Raw genomic sequence first — 15154 nt, 5'->3', positions numbered from 1 at the left:
GTGTGGGCGCGGCGGGTGGGGCGTGGGGAAGCGGTCCAGCGGAGACGACGCGCGCAGATGACGTTTGGCTCGCGGGGCAGCTCGGCAGCATGGCGTCTGTGGCACTGAGTGAGGCGGAGAAGGTGTACATCATGCACGGCGTACAGGTAGCGACAGCAGCTGCGTTGGGTCGGCCGCCGGGTTCAGCCTGGCCCTGCGGGTCGCGGCCTGCCCTGGGTTCGCCAAGCAAGAGGCAGTCGAGCTGCGGCGACTCTCCGTTTACCTGTGATTAAACGGCTCCGCGGCCGGCATTTGCCTTTCAGAGCTGGCAGCGCGGACGTTTTTAAGACTGCTAGCGCATTTGCAGTTTTGCGGGTCTGTAAGATTCCGAACCCGGGCAGGAAGCGTTGGTCAGTCCCGGAGGTATTTTCTTAGAGAGCATCGCCCATGGCCATCCTTTTTGCTTTCGTGCACTTAACTGGTCCGAGCCTCAGTTTTCTTTTCTAGGAAATGGGAGTTTGGAGGTGAGCTTCTGGCCTGCCTTTCCTCACCTCGTGGTTGGGAGGAGCATGCGAGGTGAACGCACGGTAAAGTACAAATTGCCGTACAAATAAAAGGAGAAGGGTTTTGTATGGCAGTTTGTATTTTCAAAGTGGGTTCAGCTCGCATGCGCCTCCCAACCACGAGGTGAGGAAAAGGCCAGAAGCGTTGGCTCAGGTCTGTAATACCAGCACTTTGGGAGGCCGAGGCGGGCGGATCACTATGTTAGGAGTTCAAGACCACCCTGGCCTCATAGTGAAACCCCCGTCTCTACTAAAAAATACAAAAATTAGCCAGGCGTGGTGGCGGACCCCTGTAGTCCCTGCTACTTGGGAGGCTGAGGCAGAGATTACAATGAGCCAAGCTCGTGCAACTGCACTCCAGCCTGGGCGACACAGCGAGACTCTGTCTAAGAAAAGAAAGAGAGAAAAGAAAATACAAATTGCCTTGCCAGTAAAGGGGAAGGGTTTTTAGACAGCGGCTAGGCAGCTGGTATCATAAGTGCTGTTTCCATTTTGCCAGTGGAGAACTAAGATCCCTAGGCAGCTAAAACCTAACGCCCTCTGTGCTCTACACTCCAGAACGAGGATTGAAAAATGTTGGACTTGGTAACAAGCTACCTCCGTATCTTTCTCTGGCTCTGTCTCTGCTTGTTAACCCACGGTTCTTTCTTCAGCTCCTTTCTCAGAACCCTTGGCAGAGTTCTGGTGACAGCCCCTCCTCATGGCTTTCCTCTCTCAGTAAAGTTAGTGGTCCTGGGATGTAGCCATTAGATTGAAGCGGCCAGCTATCATTAAAGTTCCACAACGTGAGTTAAGGCCATGTCCATTTAAAAATCGTGTCCTGCTGTTACCTTCTGGGCCCTCTGTAGATAAAGAAATGCCAATATTTAGTCAACAGGTTGCATATTAAGCCTGGTTAATGAAGTCAGAACTCACAATTGCATATTTTAGTTATAATTCAGGATTAGGAATAGTGGGATATATGTGTGTATTACTGGGGAACTTGTATGTTACTTGTGTGTGAGGGAGCATAAAAATGCCCAAAAGCAATTAGATGTGTCTTTCCCTGCTATATTTTTATATACACTTTGTTCAGTTGATTTTTATCCTCAAAGTATGCTTTTTAGGGAGACTTTAAGGGTAACGATTTTTCTCTAAAAACCTTTGGTTTTCTTTCTTTGTTACTGCAGCTTGCCATGTTATACTGACTCTGTCATGTGTCCTGTTTTCTCTCACATTTCATCTCTGAAAGTGGCATCGAGGCATGGATATATCTGTAACCTCAAGGTTAGAGATATCTTCCCAGCACCCGTAATTCCCATGGCAGTTCATAATCCAGCAGCAGAGGTCCACCATACTCATAAATCCTTCTTTATTACTTTATGATGAATTAGAAAATCATTTATATTTATATTTATAACACACCCATTATCTGCTGGGTGCTGTCAAGGAAGAAAAGAGTATAAGCCTCATTTCTGGCCCTTGAGATGCTTAGGATCTAATTTGGGCAAAGTTAGTTAATTTTGTTTACATCATATATCTAGTCTCCGGCATGTTATGTGGGAAACAGTAGGGATGCTAAAACATGGTTGTGAAATAAATGAAAGATAGGAGGGAGACAAAGAGAGTAAAAGTGAATAAAATAAAGACAAAGGTAATTTAAGATCTATGCCAAGGAAGTGGTATAGTTAGTGAAGGCTGAAGAAGTTAAAGTATACCAGGGGCTGGGCATGGTGGCTCATGCCTGTAATCCCAGCACTTTGGATGGCTGAGATGGGAGGATTGCTTGAGCCTAGGAGTTTGAGACCAGTCTGGGCAACACAGTAAGACCCCGTCTCTAAAGAAATAAAATTTATTAAAAAAATAAATAAATAAAAAAGAATTCCAGGGACTTGTAATGCTCTGAAGGCTTCCCTAAGGAGGTGGAATTGCTCGCCTAAATTCATATCAAGGATTTTCCCTCTGTATCTTCAGGACTCAGTATTCATTTATTCGACACAGAATGGAGCTGGGCTGAGGGGCTAGGAAGGAACCTACCCTTATGTAGCTCTCATGCCAGATGGAAGATGCAGAAATTATTAATGTACTTGAGTGTTTGTATATAAAATTGTACTGAGTGCTATGAAGGAAAACACAGGGACACGATCTAGACTGGGAGGTCAGAGGCGGCTTCCCTAAGGAAATAGCATTTTAACTGCGCTCTCAGCATGACCAATAATTAAGTAGGCATGAGTATTCCAGAAGGAAGGGATGGTGACTCTGTAAGTCCTCAGGTGGAGGACGTGTGAAGCCTAAGGGGTGGGTTGGGGGAAATGGTGGAAGATCAGCTTGCAGAGGTGGCCAAAGCATGATCCTAGAGGTCTTAGAGGCTCAGTCATTCCCTCATGATGGATCTTGGAAGGCAGTAATAGCCTATTGACTTGTCTATATGGGACCCTTAAGGCCTAGCCAGTGTCCAGCACTTGGTAGGTTGTTAGCATTGAATGAGTAAGGTGAGCTTTAAAAGGGAAATGAGTTGATGGTGTTTTTATTTTTAAGTCAAACTTCCCTTTCACCACCATGCACATATTTGGCAAATGCTCAGCTCTGTGTATCACAGAGCCATGCCGATTAACAGGCTTCAAATCGACCTCTTCATAAGGGCTTATGATCATTGGCCAAAAAGATGTCATATTTATGGAGGAACAAAACACAATTTACACTGTCCAAATATAGGTCAGGATGCAGGTGAATGAGCCTACCATGAAATCTTCATTGATTCAGTTCTGAAATCTCCTGAACTTTTGTTTCGTTGGTTAGAGAGTGCTGGCCGTGCACCTTAAGCGGTGCCTGCCTGGACTCCTGCTGCTTGTATAGTCCTAGTCATCTTATGGTTTACTTTTCACCTTTGGTCCAGTAAAGTCCATTTCAGCTTCTGATGTCCCTTTCTCTTCAGCCTTTGGTTCTTTTACTATTTCAGGGAGTATTTCATCTTGTTTTGGTGATAATTAGAAGCAGTTGAAATCAACCTTATGATGTGTTCAGGATTCAGTTGCTAGTAATGGTAACCAACATACTGGCTCAAGCAAAATAGTGTGGATTACAAGGCTGCAAGTGTTTCTCGAGGAATCCACAGGCACTTGGATGAGCAAGGCTCTCTCTTGCCCATCTCTGCTTTTTTTTCCCCCCTTTGCTTTGTTTTGGTCTCCCCACAGTTTGGTTTTCTGTTTCTTGGGTCAGTGGTAGAAAAAATGTGGTTTCTTCTGTAAAAGAGACCATTCCTTCTGGGTCAGTTCTGAACTCATGTTTCCAAGAGAAAGAAACTGAAAGAAACTTTTTGGGGGTGGAGGGAAAGGATGGATAGAATAATTAGGCTAAAACATGGCCATTAGAGGATGTGTCACATTTGGGAGAAGTTAGTTTGTGAGAAGTTAGGGTGGATCATTTTAGTTTTGGGCAGAAAATGAATCCACTTCAGATAGTTCAGGAGACTTTTATGATGGGACTTTAGAGCAGTATGGGTAGGTTTCAGGGAAGCAGTAAAAGATGTTGAGGAGCCTGGAGACAAACAACTACTGGGAGTGGCTACTGCCCTTAGTCCAAAGGGGCCCGGGGAGGAAACAGTATTACCATATTTCAGAAAGCTGTCTAACAGAAGTCATAGTCTTGGATAGATGCAGGCCCTATCAGAAATGTGGCCCCCTTGGGGGTGAGGGGCACCCTCTGATCTGGTATTTTCTATTGGGCAAATTCAGCCAGAAGCCAGCAAAGGGAGTCTAGGTGATACAATTTGAGTCAACCTGGTGAACAGATCCCCTCTCCCAGGGGAGAACAGAGAATCAAAAAGGTTAGTTAAATCAGTATTTTGATAAATGATTTGGTTGGTTTCTATTAGGTTCTTTTTCAGTCTTTGAAGGCTGTATCCCATTCTTATTAGGTACATATTATAATTTTTATTTCATTGAGTGTTTACAACAGTTCTGAAGGTTAAGTATTATCTCTACAGACAAGAAACTGAGCTCAAGGTGATAGAGTAATTGAGTGGTGGAGCTGGGATTTAAATTCAGATCTGTCTGATTGCAAAATCCATACTTGACTCTGAAGCCACCTTCCTGCTTCAGTGAAAGTCATTGTCTTCCACTTCCTCAGTAGGGATCCCGAGATCAAGGTGGGAGAGAGTCTTTGCTTCTTCTACCTCCTTTTCTTTCCCCTTTCCTCTGAAAGCTTGTGGGAACAGGAAGAGAAGGAGAAGGTTCTAATTGACATCCCACTCCCCAGTTTTTCTAGAGCTTAAACAGTATATGGCATATGCTGCTGTATTGTTTTGGTTGCATTTTTCCCACATTTATTCTAAGTTCCTGTAGAACCCTATATTGCATTTCTTTGTATAGCTTTTGTCTTACTAGTGAATGGTTTTCTCTGCAGAACTTGGGGCAGACTTCAGAATTTTTGGAATCTAGGATTTATTCTCTTTTCTGGTTTAATTGGCTAGATGTGTATTTTCTTCATCCAGGAGAAGCCATTGCTAACTTCCCTCTTAGCGCAGGGATTCTAAAGCATTGAAGTGCACATTATTCACCTGCAAAATACCGATTCTGAGGCTTCACCAACATTCTGAATCAGACTCTCTGGGGCTGGAGCCTGAGAATGAACATTAACATAAAGTGTTGGAAAATTTGGGGGCAGTCATCCGACATTGGCCCATGGGCAAACCACTGACCTGGTTCAGACCAAATCATGATGCAAGAATCTCTGCTCTCTCCTGCTGAAGTCACATGGTTTCCTTGCCTCTGCTTGAATGAGTATTTGGAGTCAGATTGAGCGGCACCTTCACCATTTACAGTAAGTGACTTTGCTTGCATAACTGAGCCTGCTTCCCCTTGTGTAAAATGGGGACATATTCACCTGGAGGTAGAATGGGGTTATGAGGAATGATGAGATAGGAAATGTCAAGCACGTGGCCTGTGGTCAACAGAGAAAAAATGCTGGCTCCCTTTCAAGTTTGTTTTTCCATCAGAAGTGTGACTTTGTCCTAAACCATCCACACTAGATACCCAACCTTCAGAGTGACCTCATTAAAGATTCAGCCTGTGGCTGTTGAGTATTAAACCTCATTTAATTTGAAGGAATTGGGATTTTTCAGTTATCTCAAGAAAAGAGGTAGGCCAGGTACAGTGGCTCACACCTGTAATCCCAGCCCTTTGGGAGGCTGAGGTGGGAGGATCACCTGAGGCTAGGAGTTGGCGACCAGTCTGGGCAACATAGCAACACTCCGTCTCAAAAAAAAAAAAAAAAAAAAAAATTAGTCCGGTGTGTGATGATGTGTGTCTGTAGGCCTAGCTGCTTGGGAGGCTGAGACTGGAGGAGATTACAGTGAGTTAAGATTGCACCCCTGTACTCCAGCCTGAGTGACAGAGAGAGGCTCTGTGTCAAAAAAAAAAAAGAGAGAGAGAGAGAGAGAAAGAGAGAAAAGGGAGATCTGCGGCAAGAGCCGAAAAGTCCCCAGGCAGTTCTGAGGTCCCACCTCTCGTGGGCTCTGTGGATTACCTCATGGCCTGTGTGGCTGTCTGACTGTCTTTATCTCTAGTGACACCTCTGCTTTTCTCTGCCAAGATTTATCCCTTCTCTCCAGCCACTTGCTGTCCAGCTTCCCTCCTTTGTAGTCTGCCTTTGCCCAATACCTTTACTTTTGTGTGGCCTCTCTGGACTCCTCCATATCATGACCTGTCAGCTCCTTTTTAACTTCTTTCTTCTCTCAAGTGTTTCTCAGATCGGAGATCAGATTCCAGTGAAAGAAACAGTTTAGTCTGCTAGTATTTGGTGCCAAAAAGAGCTGGTCGCCCTGTGGATTATATGCCTTTGGTTCAGGGACCTACACCTGGTCTTGGCTGTTGGAGTTGGATTGTGGCTGTTATGTAGTATTTACAGGGCTGTAGGCACAATAAAGCTTTCCCAGGCAGCCTACTGAGTGCTCTGGCCATGACCTGGACATTAAACTGGCCCTCATAGGTTCACACCTGGCATGGCAGTTGATTAACCCCATCACAGGGCTCTTGGGACCCTGTGAAAGCCATTTTATTGTATGTTCTTGGCTGTGGAAGGGAGTTGTGGCTCAGCTGATGGCTTCCATTTCTTTTCTGCGGATCTAGCTTTCATCATAAGCATTGTTTAGGGGTACAGCATGGAAGAGGAAGATCAGGGCCTCAGCCTAGTTTTCAACTATGAGATTGAGCAGGCAGTATTCAGTTGCTCAATCTGGCCATGACAGAATTAGAGCTGGGTCCCAGGACTTTTGATTTTTAGCTCTCTGACCTTTCTGTTTACAGACCCATGGCACAGAAAGCCTTATGCCCAAATACCACAGGTGCAGCCTTATGGAGCCATATCCTTTCAGAGGAATCCCTGGCTACTCAACAGGGTTGGAAAGTCAAACAAGGATCAACACCTAGTTTTTCCTATTTTTCATATTTATAGAGGAGCAAAACACAGTTTGTACTGTCCAAATAAAGGTCAGGATGCAGGTGAATGAGCCTACCATGGAATCTTCATGGATTCAGTTCTGAAATCTCCTGAACTTTTTTTTTCGTTGGTTAGAGTGCTGGCAGTGCACCTTAAGCAGTGTCTTCCTGGACTCCTGTTGCTTGTATAGTCCTAGTCATGGGCCTGAGCCTGCGAAGCTGGACCAGATGTGGCCTCTTTCCTAAGGGAGTGGGGGTCACCTTCTAGTAGGGGAAGGAATTTAGTCTCACTTCTCTAGGAATCTCTGGAGTATTAGACAAGTCAAAGCAAGGTAATGAGGGACTAACACAACCTCAGAGGACCACTGAGTAAAAATCCTTCCAGGTGTGTCAGATTGGTAGGGCCAACTTGTCAGTTTCTATTAAGAAGTAATAGGACTGGGCTTCCTGGGTGTTAGGGAAGGTGGGTCTGGGCTTAGTTAAATGTCCTTCCACTCTGTCACAAATAGGAGATTGAAACTTAGGCGCCTCCATTCTTACCTGTAACCTCTCTCAGGGTCGTTTTTGAGGATGTAATGAGTTAATGCATGCCCCCAGCAGCAGGGGAATGGAACTCCTTTGGGGGGACTCTTATGTGTAATACTGCAGGGCTTTATGACGTTTCTGTTCTCTTGTAATTCTGTAAGGTCAGGGTTATTCCCACTTTCTAGATGAAGAAACAGGCTTAGAGCTATTGAGGTCAAGGTCACAAAACTGGCATGTGACAGCAGAGATTTAAATATAATTTGGAAGGTGACAGTTTCCACCACACCACACCACACCACACCACACCCAACTGGTAGGGTTGTTGTGATTGCATGAGTAACAGCTATGAAAGTTACCAGGAGCTATCCTGACATCCAGAAGCCCTGATCTAGAGGCACATCAGTCTCCTCTGTTGAGAAGGAGAGGATACCACTCCATGCTGTTAACATCTCTTGAGTTTTAAAATGGAGCTTTTACTTCAGGGTGACTCTTAGTTAAGTGTTCACATGGATTAATTCGTTTGCTATGGACTACGGCAGATAAATAAGAACTGTGGCAGAGCACCAGGCTCTGACCTAGACCAGGCAGGTCTGGGCAATTTCCTAAGCCTTTTATAAGGAGCACTAGATTTAAAAAAAAAAAAAAAAAAAAAAGTGGCCCTGGGTACAGTGATTCATGGGCTCGTTAGTTTGGGTTTTTTTGGTTTGTTTTCCACCTATTCTTTTAGATGCTTTTTTTCTATGGAAAAAATTATGCATGCTTGGAAAGGAAAATTTGTAGCTTATCTTTTACTTATCACCTGAACCTTCTCCTAGGAGGCAGAGTGAATTAAAGGGTAGAAAGGCAATATCTAATCAGGCTCAGTTTTCTGAGAGCCCACCAGCCCTATCCTCGAACAAGTAGGTTTTCACTATAAAGTGGTGTGACTAATCTTCAGAGCAAGTGATATTTTAGAAGTAGTTGGACCAAATGTGGTGGCGCATGCCTGTAATCCCAGCACTTTGGGAGGCTAAGGTAGGAGGGTCATTGAGGCCAGGAATTTGAGACAGCTTGGGCAACATAGCAAGACCCCATCTCTACCAAAGAAAAGATTAAAAATCAGCTGGGTATGGTGTCATGTTCCTGTAGTCCTAGCTACTCAGGAGGCTGAGATAGGATTGCTTGAGCCTAGGAGTTAGGAGTTTGAGCTGCAGTGAGCTATGATCACCACTGCACTACAGCCTGGGTGACAGTGAGACCCTGTCTCAAAAAAAAAAAAAAAAAAAAGCAACAGGCAACAGTAGTAAACCCTGTGACCTTGTGGCCAGCCAGTTCATGCTATGAAGGAGGTCTGTGCTGAGTCCTTTTGTAAAGTGAAGAGACCCTTTAGAATGCAGCGGACTGTGTAGCATAGCAGTTAAGAGCTCTGACTTGAGGTTCAAATGCTAGTTACTGGCTGTGTGAACTTGAGCCATTCATTTGACATCTTTTAACCTGTTTTCTCATTTGTAAAACGGAATGGATAGCACTATCTTACAGGATTATTGAAGATTAAATGGATTAACTGTGCAGTATTCCTTACACATTATCTGGTGTATAGTAAATGCACAGTAAATAGCAACTGCTATTATTTATTGCAAATAATTGCAGCCATTTTAATTTATAGATCTGTGGAATTAGAGAATCACGTTTGAGACTAATTTAATTTAATCTCCATCTTTTAGAAATAAGGAAACTAGTCCAGAGAGGGAAGGGGCTTATTTTAAGTGGCGCTAGTTAGTGCCAGGAGCTGGCCTGGAAGCATGAGTCATGTTCCTACTGATTGCTCACACTTATACCATATCTACACCCCATGAAGAACTTCTTGTCATTGAAGTTTCTGGGCTGTGTTTTCACTTTCCTAGCTGGGGGATGGGGCACATAGAGGTGAAGAGGGGTAGAGTGTCAGAGATTGAGCTAGAAAGCCTTCAGGTTCCATGGGTGATGTTGGGAAGAGACACAGTTACATAGTTACGGGTCCTCTGGTGAAGAGAGATCACCTTCTGGAATTCTACCCCAAAGGCTCACTCTCCTAGACTTGAAATTCGGTTGCTTTTTGAATTCATCTCCAGACTCAAGATAGAGATTTCCTCCAGGGAGGAAATGTGCAAAATGTGCTGGAAAAGGATAGGCTGCACAGGACCTTCTACCTGATTTGCGATGTTTATTTTCTGTCATTGAAAAGTTAAACAGGTGAAAGAGCTGAAGCAAATATGGCAGAGGGTGATTATCGGCACTGTGTGGTAGGGACATGCCTCTGTGTTTTGCTTTTCTCTGTTTAATTTCTAAAAAAAAAATCAGTCACATATTCTGTTATCCAGGCAGTTTAAAGATAAACTGTCAGTCATATACTTTAGAGCAGTAGTTTATTTTACTTTTTGTGTTTCTAGGAAGCATCAACTCTTTGGAGAATCTGATGAAACTAATGATTCTTTTTCTGAAAAAACAAACAAACAAAAAAAAACGACAAAAAACTGCTTTTGAAAAATGTTTACAAAGAGCTCTAAGAGCCAATGGGGAACGATTTCCTGCATGTATATAGTTAAGTTTTTTTTTTTTAAATAAGAGTATCTAAAGTATTCCACTCTTCACATAAGAAACAAGGGGATATTAAAAAATTAATGTATTTGCTTATTTGTGTAGAGAAAATACAAGAAAGATAAACTAGAAACTAAAGAGAAATCTGGGGTGGATTGGAAGAAGGGGGCATGAAAATAGCATAATACAGAGAAGAGGAGATAGATGTTTTTCTGAGCATACTTTTCTGAGACTTTTGTCTCTTAGAACTATAATGATAACTCACAAACCCAGAAAGTAAATAAGTAATTTAAAACGTGACCAGGATGTGGGGGAACCCAAACTGGAATACAAAAATTTACAAATGAAAATTAGCTAGGCATGGTCATGCATACCTGTAATCCCAGTTACTCCAGAAGCTGAGGCAGGAGAATCATTTGAACGCGGGTGGCAGAGGTTGTAGTGAGCTGAGATCCTGCCACACTGCACTTCAGCCTGGGCTACAGAGCCATTGTCTTAAAAAAAAAAAAGTTACAAATGAGTCTGTGTTACAGGTGAATAATATAACCGCACAGAAGGGCACTGTGGAAGAAAAGAACTAAAGTAACTGGAAAACAGTATTTTGGCTGGATACTATGAAGCTAAAGACAGAACTTCATGCAAATACTGTATGCTCTTAGTACAGAGGTATGGGTTAGAAGTTTGGAAGCTGTGTATACGAAGACTGAACAAATACAGAAAAACGTGGTAGCTAATAAGAGCCAGCTTTCTCCTCCTTTGAGAAAGAAGTTACAAATAAGCAAAGGAGGAAGGTTAGAATGAACCATATCATGTTAGATTGGAATTGAGCTATCAGTATGAACTCTTGGCTTTATGATAGATATGTTGATAGATACAGAATTAAACAGATTTGTGGGTGGGGGGGATTAGCATACATACCTATATTTTCTAGCTTTGTCTGCTGAAAAGGTCTGGAAGAAATAATACTCCCAACAGCAATAAACTTAGCGCCTAGATCCTGGTTTTAAGTTCCATTCCGCAATAAAAGCAACCAGGGCTCTTTGGAGAAAGGCTTGATCCCTAGGGTTGGGCAGAGAAAACACAAGATGATAGATAGCTTGTGTTGCATAAAGTAAAAATTACTCACAAATAGTTGAAGCCATGTTGAAAGAGCACAAAACTAACCTAAGAAGCCCCCAGTGGCCAAATTTGGAACACCTTGAGCAGCAAAAAAACAAATGATAGTATTAGATTATAACCATAGCATAAAATATATCAGTTAGTTGTACTGATACAAATAGTTGAAGAATAAATGGGCAGAAGGAACAGGCAGCGTGTAGGCCACCCTGAAAATCATCTTCTGCCAACTTACAGGAAGTCAGCAAACTTCCTGTAAAGGACTAGATAGTAAAGATTTGAGGAGGCCTTATGGATCATGTCTCTGGCCCAACCACTCAGCTCTGCTTTTGTAGTGCAAAAGCAATCATAGACAATACCTAGACAAGTGGGCATGGCTATGTTCCATTAAAACTGTTTACAAAAACAAGGGAACTTACGTTTGTTGACCTTGTTCTAGGGAATGTGTCTTTTAGAAGATTAGGTGTCTTTCACTGTTTACACAGTAGATCTTGTTGAGTTTTAGGGGTAGGAGGGCTTCAGTTGAGATGGTTGTACCCTGTAGCTCTTACAACATATACTTCTTGGTGCAGTTTATGAATTGTAGGTTTGGAGAGAGGTGGCTTGTGTTGTCTCTTGTTTGATCTCGTTTTTGTGTGCATATTCTATATAGTGGTATATAGTATAGATTTTGCAATCAGACACAACTGGCATGGAAAACTAGGTTTGTCTTCACTAGCTATAGGACCTTGGACAAGTCACTCAACTCCTCTGAGTCTCCATTTCCTCATATGTAAAATAGTCATATTGTTATTAGCTGCAAGGACAGAATTTTAGATGATCCACTAAGAGGAAAAGAGATACACTGCATATGTCTTCTCTAGGGGGATATGAGTGAGTCAGTTTAGGAGTCTGTTGTTGGTCTGGGGCAACAGCCTTAGGATTGTGGTTGTTAACACCTAGGAAGACCTCCGCGTGGATGGCCGTGGCTGTGAGGACTACCGATGTGTCGAAGTGGAAACTGATGTGGTGTCCAACACCAGTGGGTCCGCCAGGGTCAAGCTGGTGAGTACTGGACCATGCTTCAAGCCCAGGTGGAGAAACAAGTAGGCCCTAAGGAATGAGCTGTTAATGCCTCCTGGCTTTTGGAATGAAAATTGCTCTTGGGGACATCCAAGATCCAAGCCAAACTCAGGGAGGCGGGGGTCTATCCAGATCTGAAAGACTGCTCACTTCCTCCAAAAGCCACTTTCCAAGTCTTAGCACAGCTCCTAAGAGATTCCCCCAGGGGTGTATATCCACAAGATGAGGGAGGTGGTGGAGTACCTGGCTGCCTGCCCTTAATGAGGATCCTTCTTGCATGTGTCTGCAGGGTCACACAGACATCTTGGTGGGAGTGAAAGCAGAAATGGGGACGCCGAAGCTGGAGAAACCAAATGAAGGCTACTTGGAGTTCTTTGTTGACTGGTCAGTACTGTCTATGCAGATATTTTTAAAGAAAAATGATTTTAAAACTGAAGATTCAGAAAATGAACCTCTAGTTTGCTGTTGAACCCACTTTTATACTTATTCAGCCATCCAGCAAGCATTTACTGACCTCCTCCTATGTGCCAGGTACATAGTCAGGACTCTTGGCTTGCGTCCTGCCCTAGTCTTAACCACCTGGCGATTGCTGGGCCTTGTTTTTTTCTGTCCAATAAAGGAGGACATCTGCCAGGCAGCCTAGCACATGACTGTGATGCGGGTCAAATGAAGTGCAATGTGTGTTACGATGCTTTGAAAAATATCATACACAGACAGTAAGGATCATTTGGTCTAAAATGCCATGTTTCTCTTCCTGCTCTAGTTCTCAGAAAATTGTTCATGATTTGGTTGACAGATGAGGCCTAGGGTGAGCCAAGCAGCCTGACAGGCTGAGGAAGTGGCAGCTAGGCAGGCAGTATGGGTGCTGGGAGGAGAGAGGGTTCTGCAGTGTCTGCAGCCAGCCTTGCGCCAGAATGTCACTTTCTTCTCTGGCCAGCTTTGTGATCTCAGGCTGGTTACTCAGTCTCACTCTGGCCAAATTTCTTCATCTAAAAAATGAGGATAATAAATAATACCATGGTGATGAAGAGGAAATGAAAATAAAGTGAATACCTAGCACAGTGACTGACTCCCGATGGGCTTTCAACAAGTGTTATTTCTCCTTGTTAGCTCCACTGTCTAGGGGTTGGGGCTTTTTATTGGGTTGCCAACCAGGTCCCATCTTCTATCAATTACCTTGCTTCTGGAAGCCAGGCCTTTTTCAAGTGGGTAAGGATCTCTGGGCTCAAGCTAGGTGTAGGTATATAATGTTGACCCTGTATCAGGATCCCCAAGACCACCTCCATATTCAGAGATTTGCTAGAATTAGCATATAGTGATACTCATAGCTAAGGTTTATTACAGCAGTGAAAATGCAGTAACTTTTTTTTGATATTTCTGCCCAGGAAAGCCCATTAGAGACTCAACACCCCAGATATTTACCGAGGGGCTGGTCATGCAGACACTGCCTGCTTAATACATAATGAAGTTTTCTAAAGGAAAGCAAATAACCATATTATTAAGGTATATTAATGCTCAGCATAAACCATATTATTTGCACTATCTAGGCATAGTGGACTACCCCCATCAGTTTACTACTGACTGAGAATAGTTTGAGAACCAGGTTCCTGGATACCAGCCAAGGGCCAGTCTTACAAACAGACCCTTCTGAAGATAGCAGCCTTGGGCCATAATGGCGGCCTTTTCTGCACAAACGTTAACCCACTTTTGTAGAGTGAGTTACAGTCCTCCAGTCTGCACTTCCATACACAGAAGCTGATTCTCACAGCACTCCTGTAAGAGAGATGACAAATGAATTCTGAGAGTGTAAGTGACTTACCCAGGGTTACAAAGCTAAAAGTGCCAGCTCAGGTCTGTCCAACCTGTGAATCTTTGCTCGTTTTACTTCAGGCAGCCTGTGGAAGCCAGCTTTGGAGGGCTGTTCTTGGGAGTCCAAGAACTATCCGTGTTCATTTTTCTGGTTTTTTTCCAGCCTGCTCCTGTCCCCTGCTCTGGTCCCCCAAGTCATCTCTCCTGTTTCTGCTCATGTCTCACCAGCTTGAGTTGTCCCATGGAAAGGCCCATCCTTTAAGTCACTGTGGATGATGGTGACCTTGTTCAGGCCCCCAACTTACCTTTTCCTTTGTCCTTGGAGGAAGCAAAATGCCTCTGCTGACCTTGATCTGCCTAATTCAATGCAGTAACCAGTCACTGAGGAGCAGACAACGTGTAAGAAGCTTGTAATTTGCTTTCCTTTTCATCTCCTTCATTACCTTCTACCTCATTCGTTTTAGGCAAACCAAAGACATTCAGCTCAACCACACCGAGAAAGGGTGTTGCCCTCAGATGCTTGGTGTGGGGGATACATTTCACTGTGGCTCTGTGTCTAAACCTGACTCCAAGTTAGCTTTCTGCTCTTGTCCCTTTCTTGTCCCAGCTGTAAAGGAAGAGTGACTCTAGTGTGAGAGGATCCTTTGAGTTGCCTCTCCCCAAGATCTGGCTTCTAGAAGTATCCTATCTTTCCTGGCCTGGAGTGGCTGCCTGCTGGTCTCTTTTCTTCCTCTGTGGTCTCAAAAGGAGCTCCAGTTTCCAGGTAGTTCTCCTGAATTGATTTCTCAAGATAGTCTTAAGGTGGCACACTTTAGCTTCTTTAAGTGGCTCAGCTAATGTAATCAGCCCAGCAAGTAGAATCACCGTGAGAGAGTCACAAAACCCCATTTCCTACAGAGATAGGAGAGGTTACCAAGCATCGATGGCTGCCACCTGTATCAGAGCCTCACTTGAGTCTTCAGGGAGCATAATTATTTTAATTGCATAAACAGGCACATCCCTGTATTCTGAATCAGTGAATAGGAATGGCTTCTGGACACCTGTAGATGTGCCCAGCAATAAGGGTGCCACACGCCCACTCCCACCCTGACTCCAGGCATAGGGCATCTGCTGGAGAGCTCAAGGCAT

The 15154-nt window shown here is 43.8% G+C and overlaps 1 protein-coding gene across 6 annotated transcripts in view; it reads left to right on the top strand.

The window, feature by feature from the left end:
• The first annotated feature begins 42 nt into the window (after window positions 1–42).
• Window positions 43–15154, top strand: part of EXOSC7 (exosome component 7) — a 37087-nt gene continuing 21975 nt past the window's right edge. For all 6 annotated transcript variants that reach the window (XR_744631.3, XR_012518734.1, XR_012518733.1 and 3 more), the window contains exons 1-3: window positions 43–146; window positions 12098–12199; window positions 12507–12601. Coding sequence is in view for 1 of the 6 variants with exons in the window: in XM_003926240.3 (XP_003926289.1) it covers window positions 90–146; window positions 12098–12199; window positions 12507–12601 (254 nt within the window). In the remaining 5 variants the exon portion in view is untranslated. The remainder of the gene's footprint in view (window positions 147–12097; window positions 12200–12506; window positions 12602–15154) is intronic.

This window comes from Saimiri boliviensis, chromosome 8 (genome assembly GCF_048565385.1).
Source record: "Saimiri boliviensis isolate mSaiBol1 chromosome 8, mSaiBol1.pri, whole genome shotgun sequence".
Classification (NCBI taxonomy): Eukaryota; Metazoa; Chordata; class Mammalia; order Primates; family Cebidae; genus Saimiri; species Saimiri boliviensis.
This window is presented reverse-complemented; position numbering and strand designations above follow the sequence as displayed.